The sequence below is a fragment of the Meleagris gallopavo genome, chromosome Z (assembly GCF_000146605.3).
Source record: "Meleagris gallopavo isolate NT-WF06-2002-E0010 breed Aviagen turkey brand Nicholas breeding stock chromosome Z, Turkey_5.1, whole genome shotgun sequence".
Classification (NCBI taxonomy): domain Eukaryota; kingdom Metazoa; phylum Chordata; class Aves; order Galliformes; family Phasianidae; genus Meleagris; species Meleagris gallopavo.
In genome coordinates, this window is record NC_015041.2 from 50488774 (window position 1) to 50504883 (window position 16110).

The window sequence follows — 16110 nt, forward strand, 5'->3', positions numbered from 1 at the left end:
GGTGTGGGGCGTTCGTCTGTCTAAAGCCGCTTTCCGTTGGCTGTTGACGGAAAGGCACGAGTGTGTGATAAGCAGGGCTTGTTTAAAGCCCCGAATAAATACTTTCTGTAAGTTTTTTTAATGAATGTTCAGGTGAAGGCCGGCTCTGTCACCAGGTAGTAGGAAAAAATCGCGGTGAGGCACGGTCTGCCCAGGGAGGTGACGGAATCACCTTGCAGGTGTTCTGGAAACGAGCAGCGATGGCACTGAGGGATGTGGGCAGTGTTATGGTGCGGATGGGCTGACGGTTGGACTCTGTGATCGTAGAGGTCTTTTCCAGCCTTAGCGATCCCATGATAATCTCAGAATTGCAAGTTTTGTGGCACAGCCCGAAGATCTGCACAAAGAACTGATTTCTTCCAGTAAGTGTTGGTTCTTGAAAATCAGACTTGATTCTGTTGCTTATCTTGTTCTGATTATACTGATGTAAAAAGCTTGAGGAAAAGAATCTTGTGTAATCAGTTAATTCTGATTTTCTCTTAAATCTGGTCTCAGTTCTGAGTTTCATAATGAAAAAGACACTCATGTAAACGAACACACAGCTGTTTCCACATCTCTGCAGGCAGCTCAGTGCCTTCTGGGCTCTTTGCTTTTACATAACATGTGGTTCTGATCATTGAGTGGTCCTTCTAGTTACTCTTTGGTGACCATTGGTACACTTCCATAATAAAAACAAAAAAACAGATGGAAAAGGGGAGTGCACTGTAGCTACAGATGGGCACCCACGTAGAAGACCAGGCAGGGAAAGTATTTTGGCTTTGCAGAATACTTCTGGATGCTGAAGGGGGATTCACCTCATCTAGAAGGAGCACAGATGGTTGGCTGTTCAGTTGTCTGACGTTGAGCAAAGAGAGTCACAGTCCACCTATCCGTTCTCTGCTATTTGATTTTTTTTTTTTGTGGAAACCTAGTTGTTCTCACAACTCTACTTTCTTTAGGTGGTAGAATGTTCTGGTGTGCTTCGTTCTTTTTTTTTTCTTTTTAAATTCCAAGAATCTTTCTGTTTCTTGACTTTCTGCCCAATCATTGCACAAAACTAAAGCTACAGGTACTTTCCAATTTCTGTAGTGGTTTACTTACACTATAAAAATATATGGACTGCTCTGAAAATAATGCCTTCTGTCATTTTCCACAGAAACTAAAACAGCTACAGATAGCATAATAACACTATTAAATAGCTAATTTAGGAAACTCCTCCAGAGATTTCACTGGTGGCTTTCCAGTACTGAAGTACACTTTCCTGTAAAAGCAGACAGTGTGTTAGAGGTAAATTTTCACTGAAAGAAATTGTGATTTATCAAAGATACTGATAGAGGATTTAATGGTCATTGATTATCAGCTGTTGTAAGGTACAGTCACTTATAAGGAAGTAATTTTGTCAGACAGCTAGCTCTGTGCATTTTTAATATAAAAGAGCTAATTCTCTAGTTATTCTGCTTTGCTTTCAGTTGGTCTTCTTTCTCCATCCTTACTCAGAAGTGGATTTCTGAGAAGAGATTAAGCAGTGATAGCCTAAGCAATATTGGTAACAGCTAGGATTACACCTAACTGTTATTGCCTTGTACCTTGAATTGCTCTGCAAGTGTGCAACTCATACTCTGAGCAACTGTTCAGAAGATCCCTATGGCATTCCTGCCAGCCAAGTTCTAACAGCTGTTCCAGGGTTTCCTGTGGTGCACATGTGCTGTGTGGTAATGAGCTAAGGGTACAATCTTCAGCAGCTAATCTAACACTCTTCAAAGTGTTTCAGAACAGGAGTTGAATGGTTTTAAACAAAAGGAGGCATGATTTAGATCAGATGTCAAGGGGAAGTTTTTCACTGAAAGGATGGGGTGGCACTGGCACAGGCTGCCCAGAGAAGCTGTGGATGCCCTGTCCATGCAGGTGTTTAAGGCCAGGTTGCATGAGGCCCTGGGCAGCCTGATCTTGTTCTTCATCTTGCAGCTGGCAGCCCTCCCTGTGGCAGGGGCACTGGAACTTGATCCTTGTGGTGCTTTCTAAATCCAAGCCATTCTACGATTCCTATTATTGTGGGTGATGTTGAGAAGTGAAGGCTGGGGGCTAGGGAACAGCTGAGCTTTAATGTGAACCCTGTCACTGTTCTGTCTACCCTAGAGATGTCATCCCAACAAAATAAGGAGAGGAGTAATTAACTTGTTGCACTGCAATTTAAACAAGTGAAATATAAGAATGAATGATCTAAGCATATGTTTTCCATGTGGGGTAGGATGTAACCACATCCTACAAGTATGTGCCTACTTGCAGTGATAACTTGAAGCAGTGAATTTGGAAATCAAACTGTAGTGACAAATTCCAGCTAGTTATGAAGTGTGAAATCTATTGTTGCCAAATATAGTGAAGTTATGAGAATGTCTATACCAGGGTAGGAACATACAGCAGGCATCTGATAAAATAACAACTCTACGCAGCTTATTCTTCATCTCTTTTGAAGCTTTGATGCCTGTTTTTGGGTTTTGTTTTACATTCCATAGGGTTTTATTTAACAAACTCATTGTGTTCTGCAGAAATTTTGTGAGCGCTACTATGGGCACTGAATAAACAGGTTTGTAATGTGGTGTTTTTACTGAAAATTCAATATGTGGTAGCATTTTGGAGCTGTACTCTCATCATTTTGAAGTTCTGTGAACTCTTTACTCCTGTTTTAAAATTTGTTTGGTCAAGATTATGATATGTATAAATACATCTGGCAAAGGAGTCTGCAGCTGTGATATCACCACTCATGGATTGAATCAACTGATCACAGGTGTCTGCATCTTGAATTATCTAATAATTAGATATGGAAATAAGTATGGAAACACATCAGACTTCAATGAACTGTAAGTGCTTATACTTGAATCTTCTTTTTGAACCTGTAAAAATAATGAATTTTGAGCAGCGGTTTAATCTACATAGTTCTTGTGCAAAGGGTCTGCTAAAATTGATGGTTACAGTTCTTGAATTCACATGGTCAGCTCTCAGAAAGGGGTGAGTGGTGGGGATGGTCATATGTTTAGCCAAAATTTCAAACAGTTACCATTTCCAGCTGTTTAAAGTTGATGAAATAAGTTGGAACCGAGTTACATATATTAATTTACATAAATGGTGAGCTTAACCAGTGGTGTTTATTGTTGTGTTGATACGTACACAGAATCGTTAATGCTTTCAGACAGATACCCCTTCTGTTTTTGTAAATTGTATTCTTTTGAAATGCAGCTTTACTGTATTCTATGCCGTAAGGGAAGAAACATGGGAAAGCAATGCTTGATGTCTTGCTTAACTAGCATGACTAGATTTGTTTCTGCACATACACACATGCCTCCCCAACTTGAGTGGAGAGCAGCACAATGTGTGCTACTGTGTAAGCTTATGTAGAAGTAGCTGTGATCTGCTTTATCATTAGTAACACTCGCATAGTTGTTTCACGAATTGTCTGAAAAATGAGTGTTCCTTGAAATTACTGCTGGCGGCTCTTACCTCTAATGTGGCTGCCTAAATACTGTCAGGAATGAATGAGTGCATGTTGGGAAACAAGGAAGGGGTCTTCCCTAGGTTGCTGGCATTTTGCACTTGGTCAGCTTCAATGGAACTTTAATCATGCCCAGGCTCAGTTTGAGGTCTAGCTGCTGCCTGAAAGGAGTAGTTTCCTGCTTTATGTGCATGGTTTATCGGATCCCAGGGGGTTAAAAACTGGTATAAAATTATTTTTGTTTCCAAGGTAGCTTTTCAGCTAGCTTAGTAAGAAATTCAAGAAAATTGCAGGAAATTCTAGGATGTTTCATGAACTTCAGAGTTTACGAAAGAGGAAAGGTGGTTGCAAGAGCATGAAAAGGGAGCCTTCCTCTTTCCCTGAGATTCAGTGGCATGTCTGTTTCTCTGATCTGCACACTTACATTCTCTGGATAATTCACCAGAGCAGTGGTAGCACCAGTGGCATTCTGGGAGCTTTCTATTAGTTTAAAATGAGATGCCACAGGTAACCAGACACAACCGTGGTACCTTAGAATTGTGTGCTTGTTCATTTGCTGTACAAATTGTACAGTGGGAATGGTGAGCAAACTGAGCTGTCTAACATGATGTACAACATGGAAGTGTGAATAAAGCGAAGGTGAGGCATTAAATTCTTCCACGGGGAAAACATGGCACCCACTGACATTCATTGACTCTTGCTGAATGTTTTTGGAAACCACGCTGGCTGTGAGCACAGTGAGGTGGGTGATGCACTTCAGCAGCGGCAGCTGCACCCCTGGGTCACCTCTGCTGATGCAGATTGTTATTTGTGGCAAAGCAGGCACTTGTTCATGATTAGCTAATAGTGGTTACTGTGTTGAAGAAGGGTGGTTGTAGTGAGGATTTGTTCTACCATAAAGTGGTATTGTGATCTTTGTACGTGTTGTAGTTTCCAAGGAAATAAATAGGAGGCATTACTTTCTGAAGGGCAGTTTGTGCAAGGCCTTGTCTAAAGTATTATTGGCTGCAACTTCTGTTAGTGAGAGCAGTGAGGTAATAGCAGTTGAGAGTCTTTCTGCAGTGTTTATGAGTTAAATGATGCGGGCTATATTTCTGAAATACAAGTTCTCCCTGAAGTACAGAGAAAATAAAGAGCAACTGGCTTGGGTTTGGTCAGATCTTAGTTCTGCATTATTTCAAAATAAATTGTAATTCCTTGGATGAATAGATATATGCACTTCAAAGTCCAAAGAGAAAAGCAGGTTTCTTCTTTGAAGAGGCAAGCTAGCGATTAATTCTTACTTCTGTTGCTTTCAAGAGTGTGACTGCTTGGAGTACAGTTTTAGGTAATTGCTGAACATGGCAGCAAGAAAGTACTTGGGGTTTAGCTTTTTTGTAGCTTCAGCTTTTTGTGGTGGAAGAAGCTAGCTGTTGTTGGGACTCTGAAGTTCTTCCTGGCAGAAATTACTAGGTGTGTGAGGCATACATGTGATGCTGAGAGGATTTGCTGATCTTGTTGCTCTTTTCCATATTACTCTAGGGCTGGAAAGACAGTTATGGAGTGCTGAGCCTTAGCCTGGCTTTCAGCATTAAAACTGTTGATCTGTGTTATCGTGATGCTCAGACATTGAAGGCTTGATATGGGCCCTCATCAGTCTCGAAAGATGGAGAGGTTTCTGTTGTGTACATACCATCATGGGACACTTTTGCCTCCCTTTTTTTTTTGCCTCCCTTTTTTTTTTGCCTCCCTTTTTTTTTTTTGCCTCAGAAGGAAAGGGTGCTTGGAAGTAAGGAACCCATGTAGCCAAAACCTAAATTATTTTCTGTGATCTGATAGATGAACCCAAGTATTGGGTATGAGCATTCATATGTAAAACACCATTGAGCAAGTGGATCGCACTGAGCAGCAGAAATGTTAATAAATGCTCGAAAACAGGTTTGAGATTAGAGTAGCCTGTGTCTGTTGTGCTGTGTACTACATCAGTGTGTGTTGTGTCATTCGGAGGAGATGGGTTTGGCTTAAGGCTAAGTCTGTTACATAAAGCCCGCCATCTGGTGGCTGTACGGCCTAAATCTCCTCCAAAATGATTCATACAACTTCTTGGTGAGCCTTCTGCGTACCCTTTTGTCTTGGAAATTGTGAGTAATTGCGTGTACTTGCATGTAATCTTGGAAAAGCCACTTAAATTTAAGCTTCTCCTTTTCAAAATTGTGTGTTGATCTGATGCTGGTCTCATTTTACTGAGAAGCTTTGCTGTTGATGCTTGTAAGTGCAGTACTTTGATTTGGAAAGTACTGGCTGTATTCATGCTCTGACCTTTAGGATCTAGTTCTTAAGAGTCTTTACTGGTTTCTAGCTTCCACTTTTTAGTGTTGTGAATTCTATTTTTTTTCCCCAAGGAAATGTGGTAACTGACATCTGCTAGCTGTTGTCCTAATCCATTTATTCCTGTAGTGTGGCTTACGGCTTGACTATAAATATTTAGTATTTCTATGTGCTGCTTCCTTCACCTGAGAAGTATGGATATTCCAGAGAGGAAATATTTCAACTTTTAGAATTATTTTACTTTTCTCATTTGGTTGCTTTGTTTGCATATGCTTTAGAGAATAATTCCATTTGGGCACCTATATAGACCTGACAACTAGTTTGAACAATAATTTGAAAAGAATGTTGGCCTCTTTAAAAATAAAGACACTTCTACCTCATCACCAGTGCAGTTTTGTTGATGGCAGACTATTATGTAAAAAATATTGGGTATCTTTTCTCTGACCTGTGGAATTTAGCCATGATGTGTGATTAGAAGGGTGTTGCAAAATAACTTGCTATACTACAGCTTCTGTTCATGGAGTGTTGTCTTATACATAGTGAACCTCAATTTTCGTTTAGAAGCTGGTTTGTTAGTTGAAAGAGGACTGGTTGCAGGGTGGACTGTAGATCTGCACAAGTTCCTGCGTGGGTGAAAAGGGCTACTGGGATTATTTGTTTCCACCGTATGGAAAGGGCCAATTGGTGGGAGAAACTTATTTCTACCTATTAAAACTCTGGGGGTAGAACACTTTTACAGTGGCTTGTGAAGGAGAAAACGAAAGGCAACTTTAATAAACCAGTTACCACTTTCCACGTATACAGCACTTATAAAATCCCTTGACACACAATTTCCTCTATAATAAAGTTTCTACAGTTCAAATGAAGTACTAAGTAATTGTAGTATAAGAGAACAGAACTAAGTAGTTTGTTTAAACAAAAGTAAATTAAATGAATAAAGTGTTTAGATTGCACCTTGTTTTTCTTGTCTACCTTGGGGTATTTCTATTCTTCCTTACTGCTTTCTGTTTTATTCCAGCTGTGCAAAAAAGGATTCTGATCTTAATGCAGCTCAAACGAAACTTCAAGAGGTTGAAGCAGTGCTAAATACTAAGGAAGCTGCGCTGGCCACAGCTCTTAGTGATAAGAGAAGTCAGGAACAAAAAGTTGAGGATTTAAGAGCTCAAATTGTGGAGGTGAGGAGCAGAAATAATTAACTAAGGAACTGCATGTCATTGTGGTAAAATGCAACTTTGTAGCCAAAACAAGAATGCAAATCTAGAACTTAAAATCTGCGATCAGAATTTAACAAAACTATTGAATAGGTGTATGTTCAGTATGGTTCAGTTTATTAGAAGCATGAATGGTAGAGTGCTTTTAAAATTCCAGGCTTGGCAGAGTATAAGGGATCATAGTTCTGTAGATGAACATATCAAGAGGTGAAAATAGACTTAAAACACTGGCAAACTGCTTCTTGGGGGTGACTGAGGTCACTAATATAGATGAGTAACTGGTTCAGTACTGTTCTTCCAGAAAGAATCTGAAAAGTGCAATGGACCATGAACTTACTGTAGGGAGCAGAGCTGTAGCCTTCACTTAACGGACTGCTACAGTCAGTTGTTTGTGCCAGTCCAAACCAACCAAAAGCTGATAGCTTTAAATTGCAGCAAGGAAGATTCCTTAAGAAGACTGGAATAATTATTTAGTAAAAAAAAAAGGGTTGATGAAGCAATGAGAGATGGCTGAAGGAAAGAAGCTGTAGTTGTCTTTCATAATGGGTAATGAAAAATGTATTGAGAACGTGTATTTGATTCTTCCTGAAGATACTTCCTGAAAGCAGTTGAGTCAGAATGCTGGAACTTAAAAGTACTTCCTACTTTTAAATTTGTGATTCTCTTCATTCCTTATAGTTCTGTTTGTGGCACTCTGTCTTCAGGACATCTGATAGCAAGTAAAAAAACCTTACAGTTTTGTTGACCCTTTGAAGTATCTTAATTGTGATTTTAAGCAAAAAGAAAACCAAAACCAACAAAAAAATGCCTTGCATGAGTCTAGGAGACATCTGAAACCAGGAAGCTGTTCTTTGTCAAGTAGAAAAAATGAAGGCTTGTTAAGATGTTTAGTAATTATCATTAGCATGAATCTTATCAGTCTACAGAATCTATAATTCACTTGTGCAAGCAATCACAAAGGAGAAAAAAATCATTGCTTTTAAATACTAGACTTGATTGTCAACCTCAATCTTAATATCTATTTAATGTATCAGTAGGCAGATGAGTTGTTTGTATTATGCGAGTTTTGCTACATAATCGTGCTGAGCTTTTGTGGTTTTTTTCCTAAAGCTTGAGGTTTCTTTAACTACGGCCAAGAAAGAGCTTGCAGATGAAACTTTACAGAAGGTGGATTTTGAAAATCGTTGTCAGAGCCTCATTGAGGATTTGGAATTCCGTAAGAATATGTATGAGGAGGTAAATTTTCTTGGTGTAAAATATTTGTATTTTTAAAGGACAGAGGATAACTGAAGGGTCATTCTGGAATAATAGAATAACTTTTTGAATGCCCATTCTGAGCAGAATTTACTTCTCTTGTATCTGGAAGGTTTTCATCTTTTTATTACAGGCAAATAACATGAACTCAGAGCTCTTATAAATGATGAAATAGCTTTGGTTGTCATGTCACCTCACTGCAACCTCCTTTTGGGTCATTTTAGAGAGTGATAGTCTCCCCAAGCCTCCTCTTCTCCACACTAAACAGTCTTCATTTCCTCAGCTGCTACTCATAAGACTTGTGCTCTGGACCCTTCACCACCAGCTTCATTGTCCTTCCCTGGACACACTCCATGGCCTTTATCTTGTAGTGAGAGGCTCAGCACTGAACATAGTACTTGAGGTATGGCCTCACTGGTATTAAGAACAGGGGGATAATTACCTCCCTAGTCCTGCTGGCTACAATACTGGTACCAAGCCAGGATGCTGTTGGCCTTCTTGGACATCTGGGCTTACTGCTGGCTCATGTTTAGCTGAGTATTGACCAACACCCCACAGATCCTTTTCCCCTTCACAGCCTTGCAGCTATTCTGCCCTAGGCCTGAAGAGTTCCCTGGGGTTGTTGCGATCAAAGTTCAGGACCCAGTGCTTGGTCTTGTTGAATTTCATCCCTTTGGCCTCAGTCCAGTGATCCAGCCTCACCAGATCCCTCTGTAGGGCCTTTCTACCCTTGCATAGATGAACACTTCCCTACTCCTTGGTAGAATCTGCAACCTTCTGTGAGTGCACTCAATTTCCTCATCCAAATAATCATTAAAGATATTAAACAGGATAGACTCCAGTACTGACCCCTGAGGAACACTGCTCTTGACTGCATGCCAACTGGTTTTACGTCCAGTCACTACCACCCTCTGGACCTGACCCTCCAGCCAGTGTATAACCCAGAGAAAGTGTACCTGTTTAAGCCATGGATTGCCAGCTTCTCCAGGAGAATACTGTGGGAGATGGTGTCAAAGACTTTTCTGAAGCCTAGGCAGACTACATCAACAGCCTTTCCCTCATCCACCTCCTTCCCTCATGTTGACAAGCCTCCAGTCCTCTGAGACCTCTCCAGTTGACCAGGAATCCTGATAGTTTGTGGAACCAGCTTGGCAATCACCTCTGCCAGCTCTCTCAGCACCCTCGAGTGGATCTCATCTGGCCCCATGGACTTGTGGCAGTCCAGATGGAATAGTAGGTCTCTAATTGTTTTCTCCTGAATTGTTGGGTCTTTTTTCAACTCTCCATCCCAGAGTCCCCATCAGGAAGCTGAGTGCCCCAAGGATAACTAGTCTGAGTATTGAAGACAGATACGAAGATGGCATTGAGAACATCAGCTTTTTCCTTATCAGTGGTTTTCTTCCCTGCCACATGCATTGAAGGACAGAGATTGTTCTTCACCCTCCTGTTACTAATAATGTATTTGTAAAAGCTTTTTTTTTTTTTTTTGTCTTATGCTAGAGTGGCCAGGTTGTCCACACTAGCCTTCTGCCTCTCTAGTATTCTTACTGTATATCCTAGCAACTTTGTACTTTCCCTGAGTTGCCTGTCCCTTCTTCTACTGGAGGTAATTTTTTTTCCTCCAGAATCTCAGCAAAAGTTCCCTATTAAACTATGCTGATTGTCTTCTCTGCTGGCTCATCCTGTGGCACAGGGGAATAGCCTACTGCTTCACCTTTAAGACTTCCGTCTTGAGGAATGTCCAGCCTTCCTCTACCTCTTTATCCTTTGGGACCGACTCCCAAGGGGTCCTCTCTACCAATGTCCTGGACAGCTCAAAATCTGCCCTCTGAAAGTCCAGGGTAGCAGTTCTGCTGACCCCCTGCTCCTGACTTCACCAAAAATGAAGAACTCCTATGATATCATGGTTGTTCTTCCCAAGACAGCTTCCAGTCACCACATCTCCCACCAGTCGTTCTGTTTGTGAACAGTGGGTCTAGGAGAGCAGGTCTCCTGGTAGGCTCTAGCGGTGTCAGGCTATTATCTTCCACACACTCAAGTCTGCTATGCTGCTTCCTCTGGACTATGTTGTATTTCCTGCATAAATCAGGGAAATTGAAGTCCCTCACCAGAACAAGGGCTGGTGATTGCATGACTTCTTGTATTGCTTGTAGAATGCCTTGTCTGTCTCTTCATCCTGGTTAGAATGTCTATAACAGACCCCCATTAAGATGAGAGCCTTCTTGGCCTTTCCCTAGATCCCTACCCATAGAGTCTTGACCTTATTATTCCCAGCCCCAAGCTTTACGGCATCAAAACACTCTCAAATACTGAGAACCACACAACCATCCGCTCCTTGCTTGCCTGTTCCTTCTGAAGAGCTTATAACCATCTGTTGCAGCTCTCCAGTTATGTGAACAATCTGCCCGTATTTCTGTAATGGCAACTAAGTCATAGTTTGCTTGTCACACAATGGCTTCTAGCTCTTCCTGTTTGTTGCCCATGCTGTGTGCATTGGTGTAGATGCATTTCAGCTCAGCTATTGGCTTTACTCCCAACCCTGATGTCATTCCCCCAGGCTCATCACTAGTGAGCCTAATTTTAACCCCCTCCCCCTTCATACCTAGTGTGAAGTCCTCAACTTCTCTAATAAAGACTCACAAGACTAGCTGAAATTTCTATTACCATCTGCTCATTGGATAATCAGATACTAAAACTTGCTTTTTCTCATTTATTGAATGGTGATTTTGTCTTTTTATTTTCCTTAGGAAATGAAGGAGACGAGAAGAAAACATGAAAGTCTCTTAGTTGAAGTTGACTCTGGGCGTCAAACAGAATATCAGTATAAACTGGCCCAAGCATTGAAGGAAATAAGAGAACAGTATGATGCACAAATGAAACTGTACAAAGAGGAGCTCAGACAGGCTTATAGTAACAGGGTGAGAATGTTCTTTCATGCAGTTGTCTGATTTACTTTATTTTGCTTTGTTTAATGGAGGGATATCCTAACACAATTTCTTAGATTTCAGAGGATTTCATTTTGGCATTTGGGTTAAAATCACCATGTTTTTGAAGGTAAATCTGCATTTGTAGATTTCATTTTGGAGGCAGGGTTAAAACTTAAACAGCACAACAAAATAGGTATAGAGGGCACTGTGTAAACGAACTATGTGGAAGAAGACTTGTATTGAGATTACTTTGAATTCAAGGAAAGTTGTGTTTATTATAAACAGAACAGTCTCAAATCAAATAATAAGTGTAGTGTTTGGTATTTTGTGTAAAGCTTAATCTGTAGCATGGCTTACTGAGAAGACAGCACTCCCAAATCCCTAGACCGTATATATCAAAATTCTTGTGTGGAGACCTTGACCACACCCAGTCATTTCTGCATCTATAGAAGGATGAAACTCTACTCAAACTGAGATCAGTTATACTTCATCATTTCCTTCCTCTACTGCGATTCAGCATTTTTGTAATTTTTGTAAGGAAGGATCCTGATGTCTCAACTGAACCTGATTCTTGTGGCTTCTTATTGCACTTAATGTTTTTCAGAACTGCGTTCAGTATTTTTAAAAACAAAGTTGGAGAACTGTGTAGTTGCTTATCTTCAGGGCTTCAGTCCGACTTGGAAAATCTAGAGAAAAGTTATTTTAGATAAGATCTAGCAAAAATCTTCCTATAATCTGAAAAATCTTTTCTAATTGAGGCTTCCTTTTGGATGTTTTAAACAGTCTAAAACCAAAATTATTTGAACTTGATGTAATAAATTAAAATGAAGAAGCAGTGACTCATGGCATTGGTACCTGTTATCTTAAGGCATGTAACTAATGTGCTCATGTGTCTGATAATCAGCATCAGTTATTTACTCGCTTCTGTAGAAAATCAGTGATTTCAGTTTAGTGTCTATTCAGACATACTTAAAAAACAGTATTTAAATACATAAAGATACATACTGGTTTTTTTTTTTTTTAGTAAAAACTAAACTTAGCATTCCAGTTTAAGTAATGTCTTCAAGGGAAACTTTTAATGAGTTGAGTTAATCCTACAATAAATGTTTGGATGGTTGTGTTTTTTAGATAGAGCAATCCAACATGGTAATTGAACTACCACATTTAACCCCTGAAGAGAGAGATGTTTTATTATATATTAGAACTGGAGAGAGGAACTCTTGCATCTTCATATTGTATATGGTTTTGTTTGGAAACGGGGTTTTTTCTTTTGATTAAAGATACTTTGAATTTTAAGTGAATACTTTGAATTTGATGTCTTACCTATTGCAGCTTGAAAATGTTAGACAGTCATCTGAGATGCACAGTTGTACAGCCAACACAATAAGAGAAGAACTTTGTGAAAGTCGTATGCGAATTGAATCACTGTCTTCCTATATCACCAATATTCAGAAAGAGGTAACAAGCTTTTCATGTCTGTTCAGTCTTAATAATCGTTGATTTTTAATGTAAAAGACTTCATTCTTTCCCTTAGTTTGTAAGTATGTTAATCATTGTGTTTTGAATTTGTTTTGTTGTTTTGTATGAACTTATTTTTGTAATGTCTTCTTTAGACAAAATTGATCTTCTGTGCTACAGAGGATTTGAAAGGTGTAGGCTGCCATGAAGCATCACATCAACTGCCTCTGCTCTTGACCAGACAAATCAATTGACCTTAGCCAGTCCTCACACACCTCACCCTGCAGACCCTTCACAGTCTTTGTTGCCCTCTTTTGGACATTCCTAATGGCTTTATGTTGTTCTTATATTGTGATGCTGAAATCTGCATGCAGTGCTGGAGGTGAGGCTGCACAGAGCAGAGAGGACAGCCCCTCTCCTCCTTTCCTGGTGGCAGCACAGGGCCTGGTGGCTGCACCCAGGGCAGAGCTAGCCCTTTGGGCTCCAGGGCACACTGCTGGCTCTTGTTCAACTTGCCATCAGCCAGAACACCCTGATCCCTTTCTGTGGAGCTGCTGTCTAGCCACTCATCCCCCAGTCCGTATGTATAACCAGGGTTGCCCCTTCCCTAGTGCAGGATTCACAGAATTTGCAGCATTTGCTCTTGTTAAACTTTGTGTATCTGGTGATTGCCCAGCTCTCTAATTTGCCTAGATCTCTGCAACACCTCTCCACCCTTAATGGAATCAAGAGTTCATCTCAATTTAGTACCAGCAAATGTAGAGAAAACTGAAAAATTTTTTGTAGTACTAGTAAGGATCTGATCCTATTACATAAGGTCTTGTAAGAACTGTGCAAAAACCCTTCTTTGTTTTCTAGATAAGACAGTATTAAGCACAAGCTGTATGTTCTTGACATTCTAAACAATTTAGTTATTTTCTTCAGCATCTGAATGCTTTAGTACAGTATTCAGCAGGCCAGAGCTAAAATAAACAGTCTGCTTGATATCTTCTTCCATATTTGACCCATTTACTATCTAGAGCTATTTTAAAAATTATGAAATTGAATGATCATGCCAGGATTGGGATGAAATTAGAGGAAGAAATGCATCAAGTAGCTACACTTGAGGTTTGTAGAGCTGAAGCTAAATGGACGTAGTGTCAGGTCACAGTATTATAGATCATGCTTGTAGAAGTGTGACAGAACCTACGAAAGTCACACATTCAATGCTAGTTTACTTGATCAAAATAGTCATGTGTGCTGGAAAATCTGGAGTGAAAAGCTGGTCAGATATTAATATTTGCTATGAAGCTCATTTCAGAACCGTACTTATCAGCTGACTGCGGTGACGACTTTATTTTGTTCCAATAAATAATTAGTAATTTTTTGTTTTCATCCTTCCTATGATTAGTGATGAATTTTGAATTGCATTGCTACTGTATAGTAGGCTCATAGAATTTCAAAATTCAGTGTACTTCAGGTGAAGAATATTCATGCACTTTCCAAACAACTTTGGGTATGAGTCTTCCCAGTTTATACAGTAAAATTATTTTGTAAAATAGGTCAGGTTGTGTAATCAGTGTGCATGAGGTTGCACAAGAATTGGGTTAAGGCTTCTGGCTACTTAGCTCTTATTTCTGCCTTTACATTGTGATTGTCATTGTTCTGATAGCTCAGTCAATGTATTGTTTTTTTCCTTCTAACCTTAGTTAAATATCAGTGTCATATTGCTAACTTAAAGTGGCTGTTAAGTTTAGAAAACTTCTAAATCTGCAGAGGTATGTGCTGTGAATTTCAGCAAATTCTGTAATCGTCTGCGAAACACTAAGCCCCATCTGAGTCTTAAGAGCAGCATCTAGTTACACTGGTCCTCTGCATCAGCCTAGTAGGCTGCTTGTTTTGCTGTCCCTGCACTATGATGACTTTCTGAGTAGTGTGCCTTCACAGCAAATTTGGTGATTTAACCAGACAAGATGGTCTTAGAGCATTGATTTTGTTTTTATTTTTTTCCTTCAATTAAAGTATTTCAGAGAACATCGGGCTGAAAAAATGCACTCAGGGAAAGTAGATCTTAAAAGTGTCATGATTTAGTTATTCTTTGATAAGTATTCCCTTCTGCGTATACAATATTAAGATCATAGAATTGTAGAATTCTATGATCCTTAGAGTTGGAAGGGGACCTCTGATTGCTATCTAGTCCAACTCAGCTGCCATGAACAGGGACATCACAGCTAGAACAGGTTACCCAAGGCCTGATCCAGCCTCACCTTGTAAGTCCAGGGATGGGGTATCAACCACATCACTAGGCAGCCTGTGCCAGTGCCTTGCAAATTAGCTTTCCCTGTGGACCAGTTGCCACTGCAATTTCAGCAGACCTTGAGAATGCTGGTATTCACTATTCCTTTAGACAAACTTCTTCAAGAACTTGGAATTGGCAGCAGTAAACTGAGGCAAGGAACGTACATTTGAGACCTGAAAAACAGTTATGTACCACAAGCTTTGAAGTTCACCAAGCTCATTTTCTTTGTGTCCTACCCAGTGTTATTTTTAAACACGCTGACTTTTTAGTTCCATTCTTCTTCAGCTGTGGTAACACTGAATTCGTTTTCTGAAATGTGAAAATGTTTGCCTTCTGAAATATGTTGCAAATTTCATTGGGACTTAAGGTGTTAAAGAAAACATGGAGAACAGGATGATGAATGTGTGTGGGCTTGAATTTGGAGAGAGAGAAAGAGGATGCCTAGCCTGGTATTTTGAACTTCAGATTACCAGAATAGTGCAGTGCTTTGACATTAGAGTGAGCTATCCTTTAGATCACTGTTTTTCAATGCTTTCTAGTGTAGAGCATGGCAAGATAGAGTGCATGAGCTTGAGGACACCTTGTCCAAGGAACAGGAAAACTTCCGCAGAATACTGGCTGAGAATGAGAGAGAAGTGACAGAGATGAGAAATCGAATGCAGCAGCAGTTTAGTGACTACGAACAACTTCTGGATGTTAAACTGGCGCTTGATACGGAAATCAGTGCATACCGGAAATTGCTGGAGAGTGAAGAGGAGAGGTATGAAAGAACGTGGCAACATGGTGACACTGTGTGCTTGCTTGTCTAACTGTTAAAAGGCAGTTCTTACTGGGTGTGCATTCATTAAGCCCTTTACTACTGTTAACAAAGCATTGTTCTTTGCATCCTTGTGTCTGATACACATTTAGCTCTGTGAGAGAAACTTTCTTGAGTATCTGACCAACTGTTCTGCAAGGATACAGATATTATTCCTCTATCGAGACGTAGCCCTGAGTTGTTACACAAGTTGCTTTAAGCATGGATTAATTTGATACTGTCATAGCTATTGTGATAACCTAATTCATCAGATAACTACAATTTCTACACCTGACTACGGAGTTCAGCAGCACTGAGAAATTTGACTTGGCAAGTCACAGTTATTTGAAATTGTGTATTTTTTTTTTTTTTTT

General features: G+C 40.0%; 1 protein-coding gene across 1 annotated transcript; it reads left to right on the forward strand.

Annotated features, from left to right (window-relative positions):
* Nucleotides 1-4584: 4584 nt before the first annotated feature.
* LOC100546382 (lamin-B1-like) lies at nucleotides 4585-15764 on the forward strand. The gene is made up of 6 exons (XM_031557434.1): nucleotides 4585-4658; nucleotides 6831-6987; nucleotides 8134-8259; nucleotides 11025-11195; nucleotides 12537-12662; nucleotides 15480-15764. The coding sequence occupies exons 1-6, from the start codon at nucleotides 4585-4587 to the stop codon at nucleotides 15747-15749; spliced, it is 924 nt and encodes a 307-aa protein (XP_031413294.1). The 3' UTR covers nucleotides 15750-15764.
* The last annotated feature ends 346 nt before the right edge of the window (nucleotides 15765-16110 follow it).

Excerpts from the sequence above, each read along its gene's own strand:
- LOC100546382 (XM_031557434.1), top strand. The coding sequence starts at position 4,585 with ATGCGGGCTATATTTCTGAAATACAAGTTCTCCCTGAAGTACAGAGAA. Across the intron at positions 6,988-8,133 it reads TAAGAGCTCAAATTGTGGAG|CTTGAGGTTTCTTTAACTAC; the intron begins GTGAGGAGCAGA and ends TTTTTCCTAAAG. Across the intron at positions 11,196-12,536 it reads GACAGGCTTATAGTAACAGG|CTTGAAAATGTTAGACAGTC; the intron begins GTGAGAATGTTC and ends TACCTATTGCAG.